We start from the raw sequence: 17,601 nt of genomic DNA, 5'->3' as shown, positions 1-17,601 counted from the left end.
TGATCCTTAAAAAAAAGTTGTGGGGAGGACCAAAGGCAGGACAGGGAAAGAAGAAAGCAACTTCTCTCTGCTCTCACGCTGTAACTGCCGTTGGACCGTGTGGAGAGGTCTGAGGCCGTCAGATGCATGTTCCGAAGTTAGTGCCATCTCTCCAGACGGCATCTCCACCAGGAAAGACTCACCTTCTCTATCGAAGTCCCTCCCGTGGGGATCCTGCAGCGTGATCAGGTTCTGAGTGCACTCTCCCTGCCCCAGTGTGAGGATAAGTTTAGGAATGTTCACTCTTGTTGGCCAGATACGAGTCTTTAGAGCTCTTTAACATGGAAGCCTTTGGGACTCTGCAGCCACAAGCTGAACTTTTAGATGGCTTGTTCCCAGGCGTGGCTCCCTTTACCTGGGTTTGTAGTGGCTCAGTAAATGTCTTTATTTGTGGCTGTTAGAAATCTCCTTTCATTGGCTTAGCATTCTTCTGATTACTCTGTACCATTCTCCCTTGAGTTGAATTCTTTTAAAACAAGAAACTAGAGCTCGTCTGTAGACCTCTTACCAGATGTTCCTGTCATTATAAACCTAGCCCTTGCCTCTGCATTGTCCTGCCCTGCATGTCTTCGGCCTTAGAGTGTACACATAATCAGAGCCCAGAGCGTGAGGGTGCGGCAAGGGATGAGGTAGGTGAGGAAGACGTGAGGGTGAGGGTTCTGTGAAGTGTGCAGTGGGGCTGTCTTGTTCCCTCACTAGTGTCTCCTGCCCTGTGGGGGATTGGAGAAATCTAACACTAAGTATCGTGCTAACTTTGTTTTACTGAACCCCCGTGGATTGTGCAGGAATAATGGGGTCCACTGTAGGAATTGGAGTTACGCTGCATGTCAGGGGCTGGAGGAGTGATGACTCGGAAGGGGGCAGCCATCAGGAAGAGAAAATAAGTTTGCTCAGAGCTACCGCTGGAGCAGGTGCAGAGGCTCCTGGAAAACAAGTGCAGGAAAGCACCATATCTGGCCTCCAGGCTCTAGAGTGTTTGCAAAGTGTCTCTGTCCCTCTGTTTTGAACATTGGGTTTTCCCTGTCTTCTTCTGAGTCTTTGTCAGCAGTGCAGCCGGGTTCCACACAGGGAAAGAGATCCAGGGAACTCGAGTTTTGTGCCTCAGAGGGAAGTGAGTGTCCAGCTGATGAGGTACTCCAGTGCATGGCTTTCCTTCCAAGTCCAGTGCAGCTGGAGGAAGAAAGGGCCCGTGGAATAGTGTAAAGGAGGGAGGAGGAGTTGGAATGTACGGGAAAGGAGTCTTGGCCGGGTTGCGCAGAGGAGGAAGTGGTGCCCACCTGAGACTTAGATACAGTCCCGAGGAAATGGAGGATGGACAGCGTTCTCTTCAGTGGGCTGTTCTGCCGGCCCTCACTGGTTGCATAGAGAAGGCTGCCTAAGGAACTGAAAAGTTGTTTGCAGTGTTAGCTCACTTTCATTAGGGAATCAAACTTTACAGTGCTAACTGAGAAGCAGTAGGAGCCTGTAAGAAGATTTTGGGCATGTGTCTTATCTGAGGCCAAGAATTCACTGAAGAGGCCAGAGGAGCCCCGAGCAGGCCTGTCTGTGAGAATTGCATCCTATGACTATTTGCAAGTTTGTCGCCCATCTGGCTTTTGAAAACTTTTGTTTACATTAGGATCTGCCTTGGGCTGCCCAGCCCTGTGAGTGAATGAGCTGTCTGTCAATAAGGATGAGGCCCTGGAAGAGGTAGACCAGTAACTCTGAACTTGCCACCCTCTAGAACTTCCCTTTTCCCCTCCCTGCCTTGGTTCTTTCCTCCTCTTCAGTTGCCTCAGGTAGAGAGGAGTGGGTAGAAATTGTACGGCAAGAACTGAGTTTCTGGTTCTTAAAAGGTTAGAATGCGAAGTTGCAGAGGTGCCAGGCGTGACAGTGTCCCTGGGGACTCCTTCCGAGAAGCTAGAACACACACCTGCTTTTGTCTTTGTCCATATCTTCAACCCATTTATTTTATTTAAAGTCGGTGGTTGCCCAGGCTTTCTGCCTTATGGCAAAAGTTGTCCTAGCCGTCCCAACTCCTTCTTGTCTGTGCGGTGGTGGACTGAGCCATCTGGGGGTAGGAGCCAAGTCCCTCTCCTTTCGTACATCTGTGGTGGGAGAGAACCCCGACCCCCTGGCCGTTCAGTCCCATCATGCTCTGTGCTTTGCAGGAAAGAGGAGACGGTCACCATCTACCCTGCGGATGTGGTGCTCTTTGAAGGGATCCTGGCCTTCTACTCCCAGGAGGTCCGAGACCTGTTCCAGATGAAGCTTTTCGTGGACACAGATGCGGACACCCGTCTCTCTCGCAGAGGTGCGTGCTGTAAGCTTCAGAGGGCCTGCTTGGTGGCCACTTTGGGAGCAGATAGCTGTAAGCTTCAGAGGGCCTGCTTGGTGGCCACCTTGGCAGATAGCTGGGAGCCCCTGAGAGGCATGTTCCCTCCCTGAGTCTGGAGCCTGGACCTTCCCTAATGCAGCTGGGTGGCCCTGTGACCCAGGTTAGTTATATCAGCCCAACCCCCAGGACATCCTGCTACTCAGTGTTTGGTGACATTTAGGAAGGAATTAGTCACCTTACTGTTTAGATAAAGAAAGGCTTGTTCGGTCATAAAGATGAAATAACGTCTGTTTTCATTGGGGGAGTAGCCTAGCTTAAAGGCTCAGGTCTTTTATTTTCCCTTAAGGAAGGCATCAAGAAAAGATGCCTTGGTCTTTTAAGTGACTGTAGGGCATCCGGGGACAGGGACCGGCTTTGCCTGTGGTGTTGGGCGCCTTGTTCCACCATCTGCTTCTGCGTGCTCTCATTCCATCTAGCCAACCCTGGATCAGATTCCCTGGCGAACCTTCCTGAGAGTGTCCCTGTGCTTGTGTTCAGTCTATGCATCTCGGAAGCCAGAGAATTGCGTGAGGATCTAGTGGTATTGAGCCATTTGCTTCCACTGGGAAGCTTTCGGGGGTGGGGGTGGGGTCGTCATTTCAGGTCATAGGGATGAAATGGGACTGGTGCAGCCAACTAGAGAAAATGCTGCATTACCTACACAGAGACACCTATACAGAACAGCGTGTGGATAGAGAATACAAGGGAGAGTAGACATTAGGAAGTAGCTTGGGCTAGGGATACAGCTCAGTTCAGTGGGTAGAGTGCTTATTCAGCATCTGTGAAGTCCTAAGTTCAATTCCCCAGCATTATATAAACAGGTGTTTGTCCTATAACCACAATGCACTTGGGGAGGTAGAGGTAGGAGGATCAGAAATTCAAGGTCATCATTAGCTACATATGTAGTTCAAGGCCAGTTTAGACCCTGTCTCAGACAGATCCTGGTAGGTAAATAAGTGAGTTATTGGACATTCTCGTAAAGAGAGTAATAATATAGTATTTGGCAAGAGCTGTTGTTAATGGGACCAGCAGAACTGAGAGAAACTAGTCTGGGGTTTTTCCCTGCTAAGGCATGGGATGCGTGCTTACTTGGGGCTACAGTTCAAATCTGAGTGGGGAGCAGCAAAGGCATCACTGTGTCATGGGAGAATGGTTAGGAGGGACATGATTTTAGTTCCGGCAGGCAGGTCCCCCATTTAGCTTTGTGATATTGGTGGCTCCGGGGATGCCCCAGGCTTGTGTGTCTTTCTGGAGCTTCCCCACCTCCCATGCATCTGACTCATCGCCTGGCTTGTCACCTTACAGAGTTGCCCAGCTCTTTCCTCAGCTGGTGGTTCACTGTCCCCGATGGTTGCCAAGTTAAAGTCAAATTCAAAGCCAGGTGAAATGAGCTAAGACTCAGGCGTCATTCCCCATAGGATCTGTGCCCTAGGGCAAGCTGTTTTAACCTCATTGAATCTTGTTATTATTATTATTATTTTTCTGTCACAATCATCAGGGGATTAGCCCTCCAGGGACAGATTAGAGTTGAGGCTGGGACAGTGTTGGGAGGGGCACTAGGTGATAGTTGCTTAATGTCAGGTCAGACTTCTGAAGAGGTGGCTGGTATCTTCTTTGCTGCTTTGCTGGGCCTCCGGGAGAGTCTGACCCCAGGAGTCTGTGCTCCCCTGGCTCACTAGAGAAACCATAAAGACGGAAACACAGACAACTTCCAGGGAATCAGAAAGAGATTTGGAGTAGTTGTAAAGTTTTTGGAAACTGAGTCTTGGTTTCTGACTCATCAGGTCATCATTGTGCAGGTTAAGTAAAAATTTCTCCTTCCCTTTCTTGGCCTGGGGCAGGGAGAGGGTCTTTATATGAATATGGGAAATCTTTGAAATGGTGTGGAGGTTGTTTCCTGAGACAGGGTTTCTCAGGGTTTCACAGGTTTTTCCCTGTGAAAAGCGTAGCCCTGGCTCTGTAGACAGGCTGGTCTCGTAATCACATCTGCCTGCCTTTGCCTTGAGGTGTTGAGATTGAGGGTGTGTGTACCCAGCTCACCCTAGGGTTCTCTTTGGCCAGTCCCTGCCTGCCCCTGGCCGCCTGGGCAGGCTGCTGCCTCCTCATTTACATCCCCATCTGCCGAGCTCCTACTTTCCTGGTAGATTTGTGGGGTTTTCTTTCGTGCCATTTATTTCTACAAGTTCTTCTTTCCAGGTAGGACACAAAACATGCTTGACATATGCTTAGGGTACTGGGTGCTTTGAGGCGGGGCCCATGTCTGACAGGAGCAGATAGATACAGGGCTGCAGTGCTTTGACAGAATTGAGCACATTGCTTGAGCCTATCTTCATAGCCTTCAACCATGGAGGGATTGGTCCTGGAGTCCCGCAGTGCCGGGGAGGCGCCGGCTCTCCTAGCTCCCCTTACTCTCAGCGAGTGAGTTTCCTGAGTGCTTCTCTCTCTGCTCCTCCTGCCTGCTCTGAAGCACCAGGGTGGAGAAGAAATGGGGCATGGGCGCTTAGAACTGAAAGAGCACTGCGAGATTTGGACGGGCGGAGTGGCAGGCAGGGAACTGGCCGACTGTAGCTTCTGCCCATTACTTTTTCCCAGCACACGTGTGGGCTCTGGCTGGGCTGGGCTGGGCTGGGGGTGTTGGTTTTCTGGAGTTTCCAGTTTGTGCCAAGATCTTATTCTGACTCAGCCCTTGATCTGGCTCTGTTCCCTGGCAGTACCTAAGTAGCAGGGCATTTCAGATGCAGTGAGCTGGCTGGCCCTGGCATGCCCTTGGCTACGGAGCCATCCTTGTCTCTTTAAGGTGACAACTTCTTTGAAGGAGTTAAGTGACATGTTATTGCATGTCCCCAGTGTCTGGTACCCATTTCTTCCTTCCCATTGTCCCCTTTTAACATAGCCATTGTTTGTGTTTGCGTCCTGCTTGCCTCTCCTGGACCTTGTCCCATCTGTCCAGTGCTCGGCGGGGTTCCTCTGCAGCCCCCACTCCTTGCTGGTCTTACTGTCCCTTCAGTCTCCAGGTTGTGCTAGGTGCTGGAGTTGTCATGGTAGGGCAGGCTTATTGAACATACTGTGTGCCAGCTGCCTTGCTGGATTTTTTTTTTCCTGTACCTCCCTGTTATCTTAACTGACAGCTTTATCAGAGCTAGAAGTGTAGCTCCGTTTGTAGATAGCTTGCCTTCCACACACAAAACCCTGGATTCTTTCCATAGCACTGCTTAAATCGAGCACAGTGACACACACCTGAAATCTGGCTTTCGGGATTAGAGGCAGGAGTATGAGTTGAAGACGTAGCTAGGTTCAAGACCAGCCTAGGCTACATGAGATTCCTCCTTCCCCCAATCATAAATAAGGTGTCCTTTGCCTACGACTCAAAGAGGATAAGTCACTTGTCTAAGGCCACAGGAGCAGGAGTTTCTGGGGACAGGACTCCAATCTAGGTCACTTCCCTCCAGGCTCACACTCACTGGCTGAGGAGAGACAAGCAGTCCTGCTGGAGCTCGCTGAGTGGCCCGTTGGCCTCTCTTACACAAGATGGAGTTACCAGGTCTGCTCTGGCAGCAGAAGGTCTTTGTGGGGTGTCCTGTAGGTAGAAGGGCAAACCCTTTCATGGTGCTAAACCCGGGAGCTTCCTGAAAAGTGTGCTCTGTGAGACAAATCTGGCACCAAGCACTACGAGCTCACGCACTCACCCAGTGAATTCAAGCGGCGTGACTCTGATATGGTAACCTCTGGGATCCAGGTGAACAGCTTAGCAGCCTGATACTCGGCTCTAAAGTGATGGCTGTGCAGAGGGCTGTGGTTGACAGGACTCCAGGAGGTCTTCGGGGCTCGGGGACGGAACCCGGATGGCCTGGCCCTTAAAACTGGCTTTTCAAAAGCTTGCTGAGGGTCCCTCACCAGAAAGGGCTGAGGGAAGGTGGTAAGTCTTCAGTGTCCAGAGTGAGCAGAAGGGCTTCCCCACCCCTGGCGTTTGCACCCAGGGGAGTGTGTGTGGTGGCTGGGTGACTGGCTGGCCCGCAGCGTGGATTGCCGGACGCGGGAACGCAGGCGAGCATTCTGCAGGCGGATGGCCTGCTCTTCTCTGGCCGCTTCTTGGCCAGGCAGCCTTTTATGGCAGGGAACGCGCTGTAGTAGAACCTGATGGTGGTAAGGCTTTGGCAGCTTGTTTTTTCTGAATGCGCTGGTGATCCGTCCTAGATCAAAGCTCTGAGGAGTCCGGCTCAGTCGGCGACCTGCAGGAGTCTGCCTCACTTCCTTGTGCACTGGGGTTTTGATTTTTGTTTTTCCTTCTCTTACAGTATTGCGGGACATCAGTGAACGAGGGAGGGACCTTGAGCAGATTTTATCACAGTACATCACATTCGTGAAGCCTGCTTTTGAGGAATTCTGCTTGCCAGTGAGTTGTAGTCTTTGTTTCCGCTAAAAGTACATCTTGACATTTGATGATGTAATGATTTTTATTACTAATATATGTAAATTATATATTTGTTTTACATTTATTTTCATTTTTATTAATATATACAATTATATATAATATAAATTTAAAATGTCATTAACAATTTGATGACATTTAAGGATTTAATCTTGTTTTTTTAAGGTTTATTTATTTTTATATTCTATGTGTATGGGTATTTTTGCCTGTGTATGTCTGTGCACTTCACTCACGAATGAAGTAGCCATGGAGTGCCCAGAAGAGGCTGTGGGGTCCTCTGGAACTGGAGTTACTACAGTTGTTAGCTTCCGGGTGCATGCTGGGTCCTTTGTGAGAGCAGGGAGAGCACTTACCTGCTGAGCCAAGAACCATCTCTCTGGCTCCTCAGTGATAGGATTTAAAGCATGTGGGGTGCTGGGCTTCAGTCTCACCCTCCCAGAGAACACTTCTCTCGAAGTCCCAAGAGGGCGGGGCTAGGGTCTGTCCAGCCATCCTTGCTGATTAAGGTTACCCTAGTCCCATGTGTTTCCCAGCACGGTCTGCGTTTCTTGCGGGGGTGGGGGTCTTATGCTGTCAGACTTTACCTGAAGCTAGCTCACCTCCACGATAGACCTCAGCCAGCTGAGGACTGCAGAAGGTCAGGGCTCAGGTTGGGGCAGGCCGAGGGTGGTTCATTTGCAGTTTCTTGTTGGCCTCTGGATTTGGGAAGTGCTGGTCTGTGCTGGATTCCTCCCTCCTGCACAACTGTATCCCCTCTGGAGCACCTGGAAGTTCCCTGGGAGATGGCTTCCCGAGAACCGAAGGGGAATGGCTCTCGGCTCATAATCAGCCAGAGAAACGGGTTTCCTCAGAGACCAAATGGGGCATGTGAAGTTACCGGAGAGCCAGGTGTGATGTGGGATGGTGGGAAGGGGACACGGAAGGAACAAGGTTTGGTTTGGGAAGACGTGTGTAATTTAGGAGGATCTTGACTCACTGTGTCCTCCCAGCTTGAGCAAGCTCAGGTCTGGCCAAGCAGGCTTCCTTTATTTATAGTTAGGAGAGGGAGAAGTTGGCATTTAGGCCCGTTTGAGTGAGATCATTTGGGAAGAGTGGTGTCTGGGAATCTCTTCAGAGTAGATGGGTTCATCTTTTCATGCTAACAAATGCCTCCTGCTTTTCCTCCTTTCCTGGAGAAGCTAATCATGAACGCGTCCACTTTAAGTTGGTTAGGCCTTCTCCTTCAGGGGCTGGTGGGTGTTCTGAGTCAGCCTGAGTAAGTTTGCCAACCTGCCTGTTAACCCTGTTGGAGGTTAGGTTACAAGATCGGGTTTCTGGGCATGGGCTCCCAAGGCTGACGGGTTGTGAAATTCCTTTCATCTTTTTTACCTGAGAACCTTCCCACTCTTTTTGACCTACTGAGAACACAAAGGGATTTCACCATTGGGAACCAACCACTGACATTGTTCCTCCATTTAACTCAACTATAGGCCAGCTGAAGATTCTGGGCAAGTGTTTTCTGGGATGTCTGGGATGTCCAGGCGCTCTTTGCCGAGGAAGGTCTAGGGCCTGAGGCTGACAAAGCTGTGAGTCAGCAGTTGTCAGGAATGAAGGTTCTCCGGCATGCAAGGAGCCGCTCGTGGCATGTGTGAAAAACTGGGTGCATTTTCCAGGGCGCACGTACGTTCAGTGTGGTCCACGGAATCTCAGTAAACAAACGATCAAAGTGCACCTCACAAAAGGAGCATGGTTTCGTTTTTAAAAACTGACTTTGTAAAATGTTGTCACAGAGGAGTGAGGGGAACCAGCAGCAGGGTATTGCCTTTGCTGGCTTTATCTGAGGGCTGGGTGTAAATCACTTATTATAACATGGATACCAAGTAGCAATCAGGGTTAAACATTCAGTCATTCAGTCAAGCACTGGAGTATGAACTGGTTTTGAATCAGCCACTCAGTGGGGACCGCTTTCCCTGTTTGTCAAGTAAAAGTCTTCACTCTTTTTTTCCGTCTCCTCCTCCCTTGCATTCACGTTGCAGCCATGAAGGTCCATCCTCGCTCCCCTCCTTGTGTCCAACAGCCTTCCCTAGTATTGCGTTTAAAGCCTCAGTGGCTGCCAGGGCCAAGCTGACACTTCTTTTCCTTGTGCTCTTAGAGAGAGACTCAGGTTTGTCCCTGAACACCGCCGTTAATGTGTTGTAAATATCTGTCTCCACAGACAAAGAAATACGCTGACGTGATCATTCCTAGAGGTGCAGACAATCTCGGTGAGTACCAGTGGTGTGTCCTCCTCGGGTCAGTGCCATCTCCTCACACCCGTCATGATGTGGGCCCAGTGTGACCGACCATACAGCGTCCTGCAGTCTGACAGAGTCAGGAGGGTATATCTGCTACATATCCAGGCCCAGGAACAGATCCCTGGTCGTAGGTCTATCCATGTTTGGGGACAGACATACTCAGGGAATCTCCAGCGGAAGTGAAGGACTCCCTACAGCTGTCACCCCAGTAATGACACTTGGACTTCGGATATCGAAGACCATCTTTCGGTGAAGGTAGACCTCCTTCCTAAGCTGACTTAAAATGATCTGCCCTCACACTTCTGAAAAGGAGACAGAGGGTCGCATCACTCTGTCCTTTGTATGTACAGCATGTCTCGAAGGCAGTGCCTTTCCACGGCCCCGACAGTGTTGCTTGAATTAGTCTGCTGCATGAGGGTGGAGCCCATCTCTTCATTCTCTTTTGTTTCCTTTTCTTCCATTTAAAACAACAACAAAAATGTGTTCCGGGAGTTGTTTGGATGTTCACCCAGCAGCATGTCACCGTGTGTGTTCAGGGAGCAGGACGTTCTCATTCATAGCTGAGTTTGGGGAGCTCGTCATTGGTCTATTCTCCTTGACTGTAGTCTTCAGCCTATGTTAGATTCTCACCACACTCACCCTGTTAGCAGTACAGGCCCACTGTTTGGTGGCCTTCAGCTTGCACAGGCCAGAGGCGTGTCGTAGAAGTGCCACATGGTGTGGTTGTAAATCACCCCAGAAAGAATTCCTTTGTTGTTGGGGCTGGCGAGGTGGCTCAGTGGGTAAGCCCGAGAGCCCGAGTCTAGGCCTCAGCACCATGTCACTCAGGGGCAGAAGGAGGTAGATCTCTTGAGTTTGAAGCTAGCCTGGTCTACAGAGTGAGTTCCAGACCACAGGGGTAGATGGCGAGGCCCTTGTCAGGTAAAGCCTCCCAAAACCTGCGTATGGCTAGGTCTGCCTGCAGTCCTAGTACTGTGTGGATTGGAAACAGGACGATTTGGAATGTTGTCTGCCTAAACCTGTCTCCAGGTTTAGTGAGGGACAGTGATAGCAAAGGACACACTGACTTCTTCCTCTAGCTTCCCTGTACACTCACCATCACCAATTACACATACATACACATTCCTGTGTGCCCCACTGTCACCATACACACATTCACAAGTACCCTACCATCACCCCCACACAAACCCCCCAATCTCTCTCTCTCTCTCTCTCTCTCTCTCTCTCTCACACACACACACACACACACATTTTCTGCTAATACAGCTCACTCTTCTGTGTGAAGAAGAGAGCTGTTTGTATTGTTGCCCTGTTTTGGGACAGAAGTTGGTAGATCCTCAGTAAGAGGGACTTAGAGGAAATTGGTGGTGTTGAAACCATCTCCAGCCAAGCAGTGGTGGTGTATACCTTTAATTTCAGTGTTGTTTTTAACAAGACCTTAATTTTTCCATTTTACCAATAAAGGCCCTGGAGCCAGGTGCTGGGGCGAAAGCCTGCTAGGTCAGAGAGGCAGAGAAAGCACCCAGCTGACCCTCCTTCTCAGCCAGTGTCCCAGCAGGAGTCCTTCTCTCCCAGATCATCTCAAACAACGTCCTTCAAACTGAATGCCCCTCCTTTCTACTTCCTGTGCATTTCCCTATCCGTGTGTGTGTGTGTGTGTGTGTGTGTGTGTGTGTGTGTGTTTTCAAGACAGTGTAGCCCTGGCTGTCTTGGACTTGCTTTGTAGACCAGGCTGGTCTTGAACTCACAAAGATCCACCTGCCTCTGCCTCCCAAGTGCTGGGATTAAAGATGTGTGCCACCATGCCTGGCTTATGTTCTCTTTTTTAAATCCTATGTTCACTTTCTGTCCATAGGTTGCTTGCTCTTCCTCTTAATCTGTGGTTGACTTTATTTAATCCTTTTTACAAGTTTTCAAGCAGAAAGCTTTTGGATTAAAGGTGTGTTCTAAGGATGAGCCACACCATAACTAAAAACAGGTTTTTCTAGTAAATATCAGTATCATCAGATATCCTGCAAAATTCAGTAGTCAGGTCAGAGGCAAGAGAATATCTTGAGTTTCAGGCCAGCCTGTTCTCCAGAGTTGTAGGGCCAGGGCTACACAGAGAAACCTAGTCTCAGCATGCCCACTCCTCCCCACCAAAACAAAGAAACAAACTTCAGTCATATCCATACAATTTTTGGGTTGCTTGCTTCATCCGGTGGGGACGCTGACTGACCTGTAGGGTGTGCATTCATTGGGTATCATTTATCATTTTAGAATACCTCACAAAGGAGGTTCCGTGAGCCCAGGTGGATGCTCTAGAAGGTTAGGTGACTTGCTTGCTCCCGAGGGCCAGGACCACTCCCTGGAAGCCCTTGCTTCTGCGTTCTGTGTGCCAGTCCATGCGCACAGACTATGCTCTCACAGCCCTGGCCAGTGCGCGTGCCCTCCCCTGCTCTCCCTAACGCCATTGCTCTGTGTCCCGCAGTGGCCATCAACCTCATCGTTCAGCATATCCAGGACATCCTCAACGGGGGGCTCTCCAAGCGGCAGACCAACGGCTATCTCAACGGCTACACCCCTTCCCGCAAGAGGCAGGCGTCAGAGTCCAGCAGCCGGCCACATTGACCCCGTGCCCTGACTCCAAACCCCAGCCCCCAGCTCCAAGACACAGGAGAGGTCGAGAGGCTTTGATCACCTGTACATACGCCTCCTATGAAATTACTGTATTTAAGAAAACACCACGGAGATGAAATGCCTTGATTTTCTTTTTCTTTTTTTTTTCTTTTCCTTTTTGTACTTTGGAACAACAAATCAAACAGAACTTGACCCTAAGCTTAACTGACAAACTGTGCCAACTACTGGTGATGCCTAATTATGAACCCACCGTGTAACCAGTTATAAATACACACGTACACACAGATATATAAAAGAAAGGATCTATTTTTGTGTAAATGTACAAATACTGTAAAGCTGTTTGCCATAAGGGTCGCGCGGGGGCCTGCGCGGGGGTGTTGGGCCTGGAGCCCCACCCAGCAGGGTTCCGTGCTCTGGCATCTGGGGAGCCATGGGCTGGGTGGTTGATGAGCTGGTGTCCCTTGCTGTCCGCACCGTGGGCCGTGGTGGGGATGGGACACAGCCCTCACTGTCTCCCCTGTTAGATGCCGCATCCTTGAAACTGGAACTGAGAGAGATACTGTTTTTTTTTTTTTTTTTTTTTTTGGAGTTGAAATTAAGTGTGATCTCAACTCAAAAACTCAAATCTCAGGGAAGAGGCCGACTGAGAAAGATCAATCTGTCTTGTCTGTGTTTCTTCTTGCCTCGCTCTGGCTCCAGCTGCCTGGGCAGCTCCACCGCTCCTTCCTTCCACCACTATCTGTTTCCCTGGAAGCCAGAGCTGTCTTTTGCCTGGTGGGGATTTTAAAGGGTCTCATCCAGCATGGAGAGAGAGAGAGAGAGAGAGAGAGAAAGAGGAGGGGTGGGGCTGTGTCCCTTGGAGAATTTCAGGATAAACTGCCTTCTAGGGAAGCTGCCTGGACACGTTACTGAGTATGGAATGGCTCATTGGCAGTCTGGGCTTTGGTTAAGGACATCTGGTGTGGACTGCCGACAGGATGCCCCAAGAGTTCCACCCGTGGAGCTGGCAGTAGCTTTTGTTCCTTCTGAGCTGGCACTGTATAGTGGGATGGCAGCCTTGGCTTCCCACCTGAGACTTTTGAGAGCAGCAGCGTCAGGATTTCCCGAACTACACCGCAGCCGTGTTAACGTGGTGGCTGCCCAGCAGGAAGGGGTTGGGGGAAGTTATTTCTTAGACGGTATTAAGGGAAGGGTATTTAAATCATGGGTGCCTAAGCTGGGGTTTTAGATTGAAGATGCCAGAGGTAGAGATTTTCAGCCTTCCTGAGTGAGCACTTCCTCTTGGTGGGAACTCTGGCCTGGAGGAAGTTGATCCATGGCATGCCGAGAAGACTGGAGGAAATGGGGACCAAACAAGAAGGCAGGCATGAGATAGAGGCCCCAGTCTGTGCCTATCTACAGAAGAGCCCAGGATTGTCACGTTGGTGGCCACCGTCCTGCACCTCGTGGGCCATGTGCTTAGTCACTCCACCTGGACACGAGAGCCTCCTGCCTGGGTGGCTCTCAGGAGCCCTTGAGGTTCTATGCAGCCACACTGAAGTTCCCTTGCTGTTTCAGCACCGTCCAGTTCCCCAATCAGGATTCAAATTTGCCTCCAGCTCTGTCTTTCTCTTGAAAAGACATTAACCTAGTCCTAAGTAGAGCTTTGCCACTTTTCTTCGGCATCAGGCCATGGTGCAGGCTCTGCAGAAAGCTGCCGCTGCTTGGCAGCTGCTGTTGGAGCGGGAGAGAGGTCAGCTCAGGCGCTTGTGGGGAGGGCACACACTCACCAAGATGCACGCTAGAGTGTTTGGGGAGCAGTCCTCATCACATCGACTTCATGCAGTTCTGAGATTCAAGGGGTAGGTTAGGGCCTGGCCTGGGATTCCAAGGACGAGAATCCTGGCCTTGCTGGGGTTGTACGTGCTCATGGGAAATCCATTCCTGTCTGCAAGAGCCTTGGCCTCTCAGTGGGTAGCATGCTCAATTTTACTTGAAGCCCCCAGGTGCCAAACCACTTAGTGCCTTGGCTGTCTATCCCACTGCCGTGGAAAACGGATTCTTCTCATCTCTGAGCCTTTACTTAGCTGCTTCCTCGTGTATCTACGGTGTTGGGACCAAGGCTCCAGGACCTCTGAGCGGCCCACTCCTAGCTTGGACACAGCTGTAGGACTACCCTGCCCCTACCTCCTTGGGGAATGGTAACCAGTTCTGGCTTGGCTAGAAGCAGTGTTTGCTGGCTACAGGGAAGGGATGGAGGCTCTGAGGCCGCCCAGCTTTTGGCCAATTGTGCGTTTGAACTTGAACTTTCCATAGGAAGCATGTGATCAGTCCTGAGATTCTGGATTTCCAATTCCACTGGAGAGTTGGAGGTAAACTCATCAGGAAACCATGACATTTGTCACCTGGGGACTTTCAGCTGGCCAGAGAGGGAGCGCAGCTGAGCAGGGTCACACTGATCTCAGGTGCACAAATCCTATTGGCTTCAAAGCCACCCAATGGTGCTTGCTTCCCCCTCCCCGCTCACCCACCGTCTCTTTGTTCAGGAAACAAAGTTGTGAGCCTTGTGTCCCAAGGCAGGAAGGCCCTGGCTCATACTTCATGCTAAAGCAAATGCTGCTGGGCCTGTGACTTCTCTTTGGGTGTCCAGAGGCTCAACCTCACAGTTCATCCCACTAGCGTAACTCCTGCTGGCCTGTGACTTCTCTTTGGGTAACCAGAAGCTGAAAAAAAAAAAGATAGGACTCTGATCTAGAGTGGGAAAGCGAGTGTCTAAGTCACCTGTCCCAGAACTAATTATGATGGTGGCTACTCAGATCATAGGGAAGTTGGCTCCAGCTCCGTCTATGCAGGGTGACTTGTCTGTCTCTTGGGTGGCCACTGGGTCAGGTGTGTCCGTGAGTAGTCCAAGGTGAAGAGACTGATCAACCTTGCCTGCAAAGCCCCGCAGATGTGGAGGAATGCATTCTCCTGCAGGGAAATGTTTTTCACTGCCCTTTGGAACCTGTGCTCATGTCCAAGAATCTCCAAAGAATGGGCTGCTTTTGGCAAAGCTAGGGTCAGTCCTGGGTACATGAAGGCCGGTGCTTTCTGGGAAGGACCAGCAGGCCTTCTCTGTCTCCTTTGCTGTTTATACTTTTCCTCCAGGCCATTGCGCTATGCTTTGTGTCGGACAGAACACGGAAGAGCGCGGGTTGGGAAAGGCTCAGTTGGATGCCTGTGGTGTGCACAAGTCCCCTTTAAGATTCTGGCTCTGGGCCTGCTCTACTCAAATGGTGCCAGGCACAGGTGACGTGTTTCAGTAGCTTCCTGTTTCTCTCAGGCGGGAGTTTCCACCCAGGCCCGCCTCGGGGAGCGAGGGTGAGTGGCTAGATGGAGACCTAGGCTGTTCTTTCCCTAGAAGATGCTGCCTCTTCCCCTCTTTGCTTTTTACTGCCCTGTCTTTGTCAGTGCTATGAAATGACCACATCCTATGTACTTTGCTGTAAATAAAGACGAACAAAAAGTACCCAACTCTTGACTTCTTTGTGGTGCCTGGTTAGAAGCAGCCACGGGAGCCTGCTGTGAGAATTCAGGGGTGGAGGGGAGGGCTGGGCCTTGCCTTTTTGGAGGAAATGTAAGCTAGCCTGCTGTGCTGAGGCCTCCTGGTCCTGGGGCTTGGGTGGAGCAGACTCCAGGCCCTAGCTGGGCTCTCCCAATGTTAGTTGCTTTGCTCTTTACACATGAATCACTGGGTCATGGTTTCTGGGAGGCCACGGTTCTTGGAATGATGACAGCTCTCATTTACGAAGCCTCTATATTCCAGACCAGTTGCCTTCCTGCTTTATTGAAAGGGAAAGCAAAACCTAAATGGAGTAAATGAGGGTATGTGGTGGAAGAAAGTTTAATCATAACTCACTCTGAAACAGATGAAGGTGTATGTGCGTATTCCTAAAAGATGCATGTGCGTTAGCGTTTGTGTACGTTCATGTATGTACATATACACGGAGTGCCCAACCAAGGAGGCCAGAGTCGGGTCTTGGAGTGAACCTCCGTTAGGGTGCTGGGACCCAAACGTGGGTCCTCTGAAAGCATTAAGTGCTCTTAACCACTGAGCCACCTCTCCAGCCTTTCTATCCTTGCCTACTTATTTAGTTATATACCTACATATTGATTGATTGATTTTTGAGGTAAGGTTCATGTTGTGTTGACCAGGCTGATCCAGGTGCCTTAGCCTCCGAGGTGTCTGGGATTGAAGCCACGTGCCATCGCCCCCAGCTTATCCTTGTTTGCGGTGACCTGTGCTGCCAGGGATGGTCGGAGAATCGGCTTCTGCTCTTCGCAGCTCTTGACCGTGCCATGTCGGAGCTTCCCTTCATCTCTACCTCTGTCCTGCTGACCCTGGCCCCCCCCTGGAATTCAGCAGATCCCTCCCTTGGGGGTCCAGTGGTGCTGTTCTTAATTCTTTTTATGGGCATGCTCTTTTGCCTCCATGTATACCTGTGTGGCACTTGTGTGCCTGATGGCCTCAGAGGCCAAAAGAGGAAATCAGATCCCCTGGAACCGGAGTCACAAATGGCTGTGAGCCTCCCAGTCGGTGTTTTAGCCCCAAATCTGAACTGCTTCAATGTTGTCCATAAATGGGCAGGTTTGCAGAAATGGTTAAGTGTTGAATACAAGGAGTAGAGAAAAGGTCTTGTGACATGACAATGTGGCTTCAAGAGAAGCCACACTTGGGTAGGTGAGTCCTTCTTGGACTTCGGGGGATGTTTGGATACTTAACAGCTGATTTTAAAGGTTAGGTGTGATGGCATACGTCTGTGACCCCAACACTGGAGAACCTGAGGCAGGAGGATGCCAAGAAGTTGCCTAGCAGTTTAATGAGGGCATTTTCTGGGCTGGGGCTGTAGCTTGGTACTAGAACACCACAGAACCAAACAAAACTACGTGCCACATCTCAGCCCAGCCTATGAATAAACCACGAGCTAAAGCTAAATAACTGTGTGAGCCCATTTGAGACAGCACTAAGCCCTGGTGTCTACATCCATCCCCTGCCGAGGCTGCTCCTCTCAATCAAGGATGTTCACAGGAGTCCTCCCAGCGCCGTCTGCTTCTCTGTGCTCATGTGTTCAGTTGGCCTAAAAGCAAACCAAAGCAATCAAACAACCATCAAAACAAAACAAACACCCACCCTCCTTCCCACCCTCAACCCCGACCCCACCACGTCTCCCCCAGACCTATGAAGTATGGTAGGAATGTGTTTATTCTCCAGGATTACTGGAAAACTGAATTCAGCTGTGGGGAATGCCTAACCTAAACCGCAGCAAGTCTGGTGTGTTTCTGCCACCTAGTGGCGGCGGTTCAGATGGCAGCAGGAAGGGGCGGCTTTGGTTGCGGCTGGAGTGTGCTGTTCGGCTCAGTTCGGTATGCGGCTAATCTTAGCGGTGAGGCCACTGTGCCAGGCACCCGACGAAGGTGCTTGCCAGTGGCGGTTTGTTGGGTTGCGCTGCATACAAGTAGGAAACGTGCCGAGGACACCCTGACTGAAGGAAAGCGCTTGTTTCTCTCCTAAGCCAGTGGTTCTCAGCCTTCCTAACGCTGCGACCCTTTAATACAGTTCCTTCGGTTGCAGTGACCCCAAACCCCAAAAGATGATTTCATTGCAACTTCACAACTGTCCTTTCGCTACTATTATGAATTGTCATGTAAATGTCTGATATGTGACTCCCTTGAAAAGGGGCCCCAGGCTGAGAATCTCCTAAAGGCAGTGCTGTGGTCCAGTGCAAAGGATGATATCAGAGACTCAGACTCCAAGGTTTCCACCAGCAGCCTTTAGTCTTCACGTCCAAATAGGCTGCTTCCGGATGAGGGAGGCGGGGCTCTGGCCTCTTAGGAAGACTGTTCCAGGATGAGCCCTGTGCCTGCAT

At 50.5% G+C, this 17,601-nt stretch overlaps 1 protein-coding gene across 1 annotated transcript in view; it reads left to right on the top strand.

The window, feature by feature from the left end:
- Positions 1-15,208, top strand: part of Uck2 (uridine-cytidine kinase 2) — a 66,173-nt gene extending 50,965 nt beyond the window's left edge. Inside the window, exons 4-7 of the mRNA XM_021642597.2 lie at positions 2,190-2,332; positions 6,691-6,788; positions 9,019-9,067; positions 11,568-15,208. Of these exons, the coding sequence (XP_021498272.1) occupies positions 2,190-2,332; positions 6,691-6,788; positions 9,019-9,067; positions 11,568-11,707 (430 nt within the window). The 3' untranslated portion in view covers positions 11,708-15,208. The remainder of the gene's footprint in view (positions 1-2,189; positions 2,333-6,690; positions 6,789-9,018; positions 9,068-11,567) is intronic.
- The last annotated feature ends 2,393 nt before the right edge of the window (positions 15,209-17,601 follow it).

This window comes from Meriones unguiculatus, chromosome 11 (genome assembly GCF_030254825.1).
Source record: "Meriones unguiculatus strain TT.TT164.6M chromosome 11, Bangor_MerUng_6.1, whole genome shotgun sequence".
In the NCBI taxonomy this organism is placed as follows: Eukaryota; Metazoa; Chordata; class Mammalia; order Rodentia; family Muridae; genus Meriones; species Meriones unguiculatus.
The sequence above is the reverse complement of the archived record's forward strand: the minus strand, read 5'-3'. Positions and strand labels throughout refer to the sequence as shown.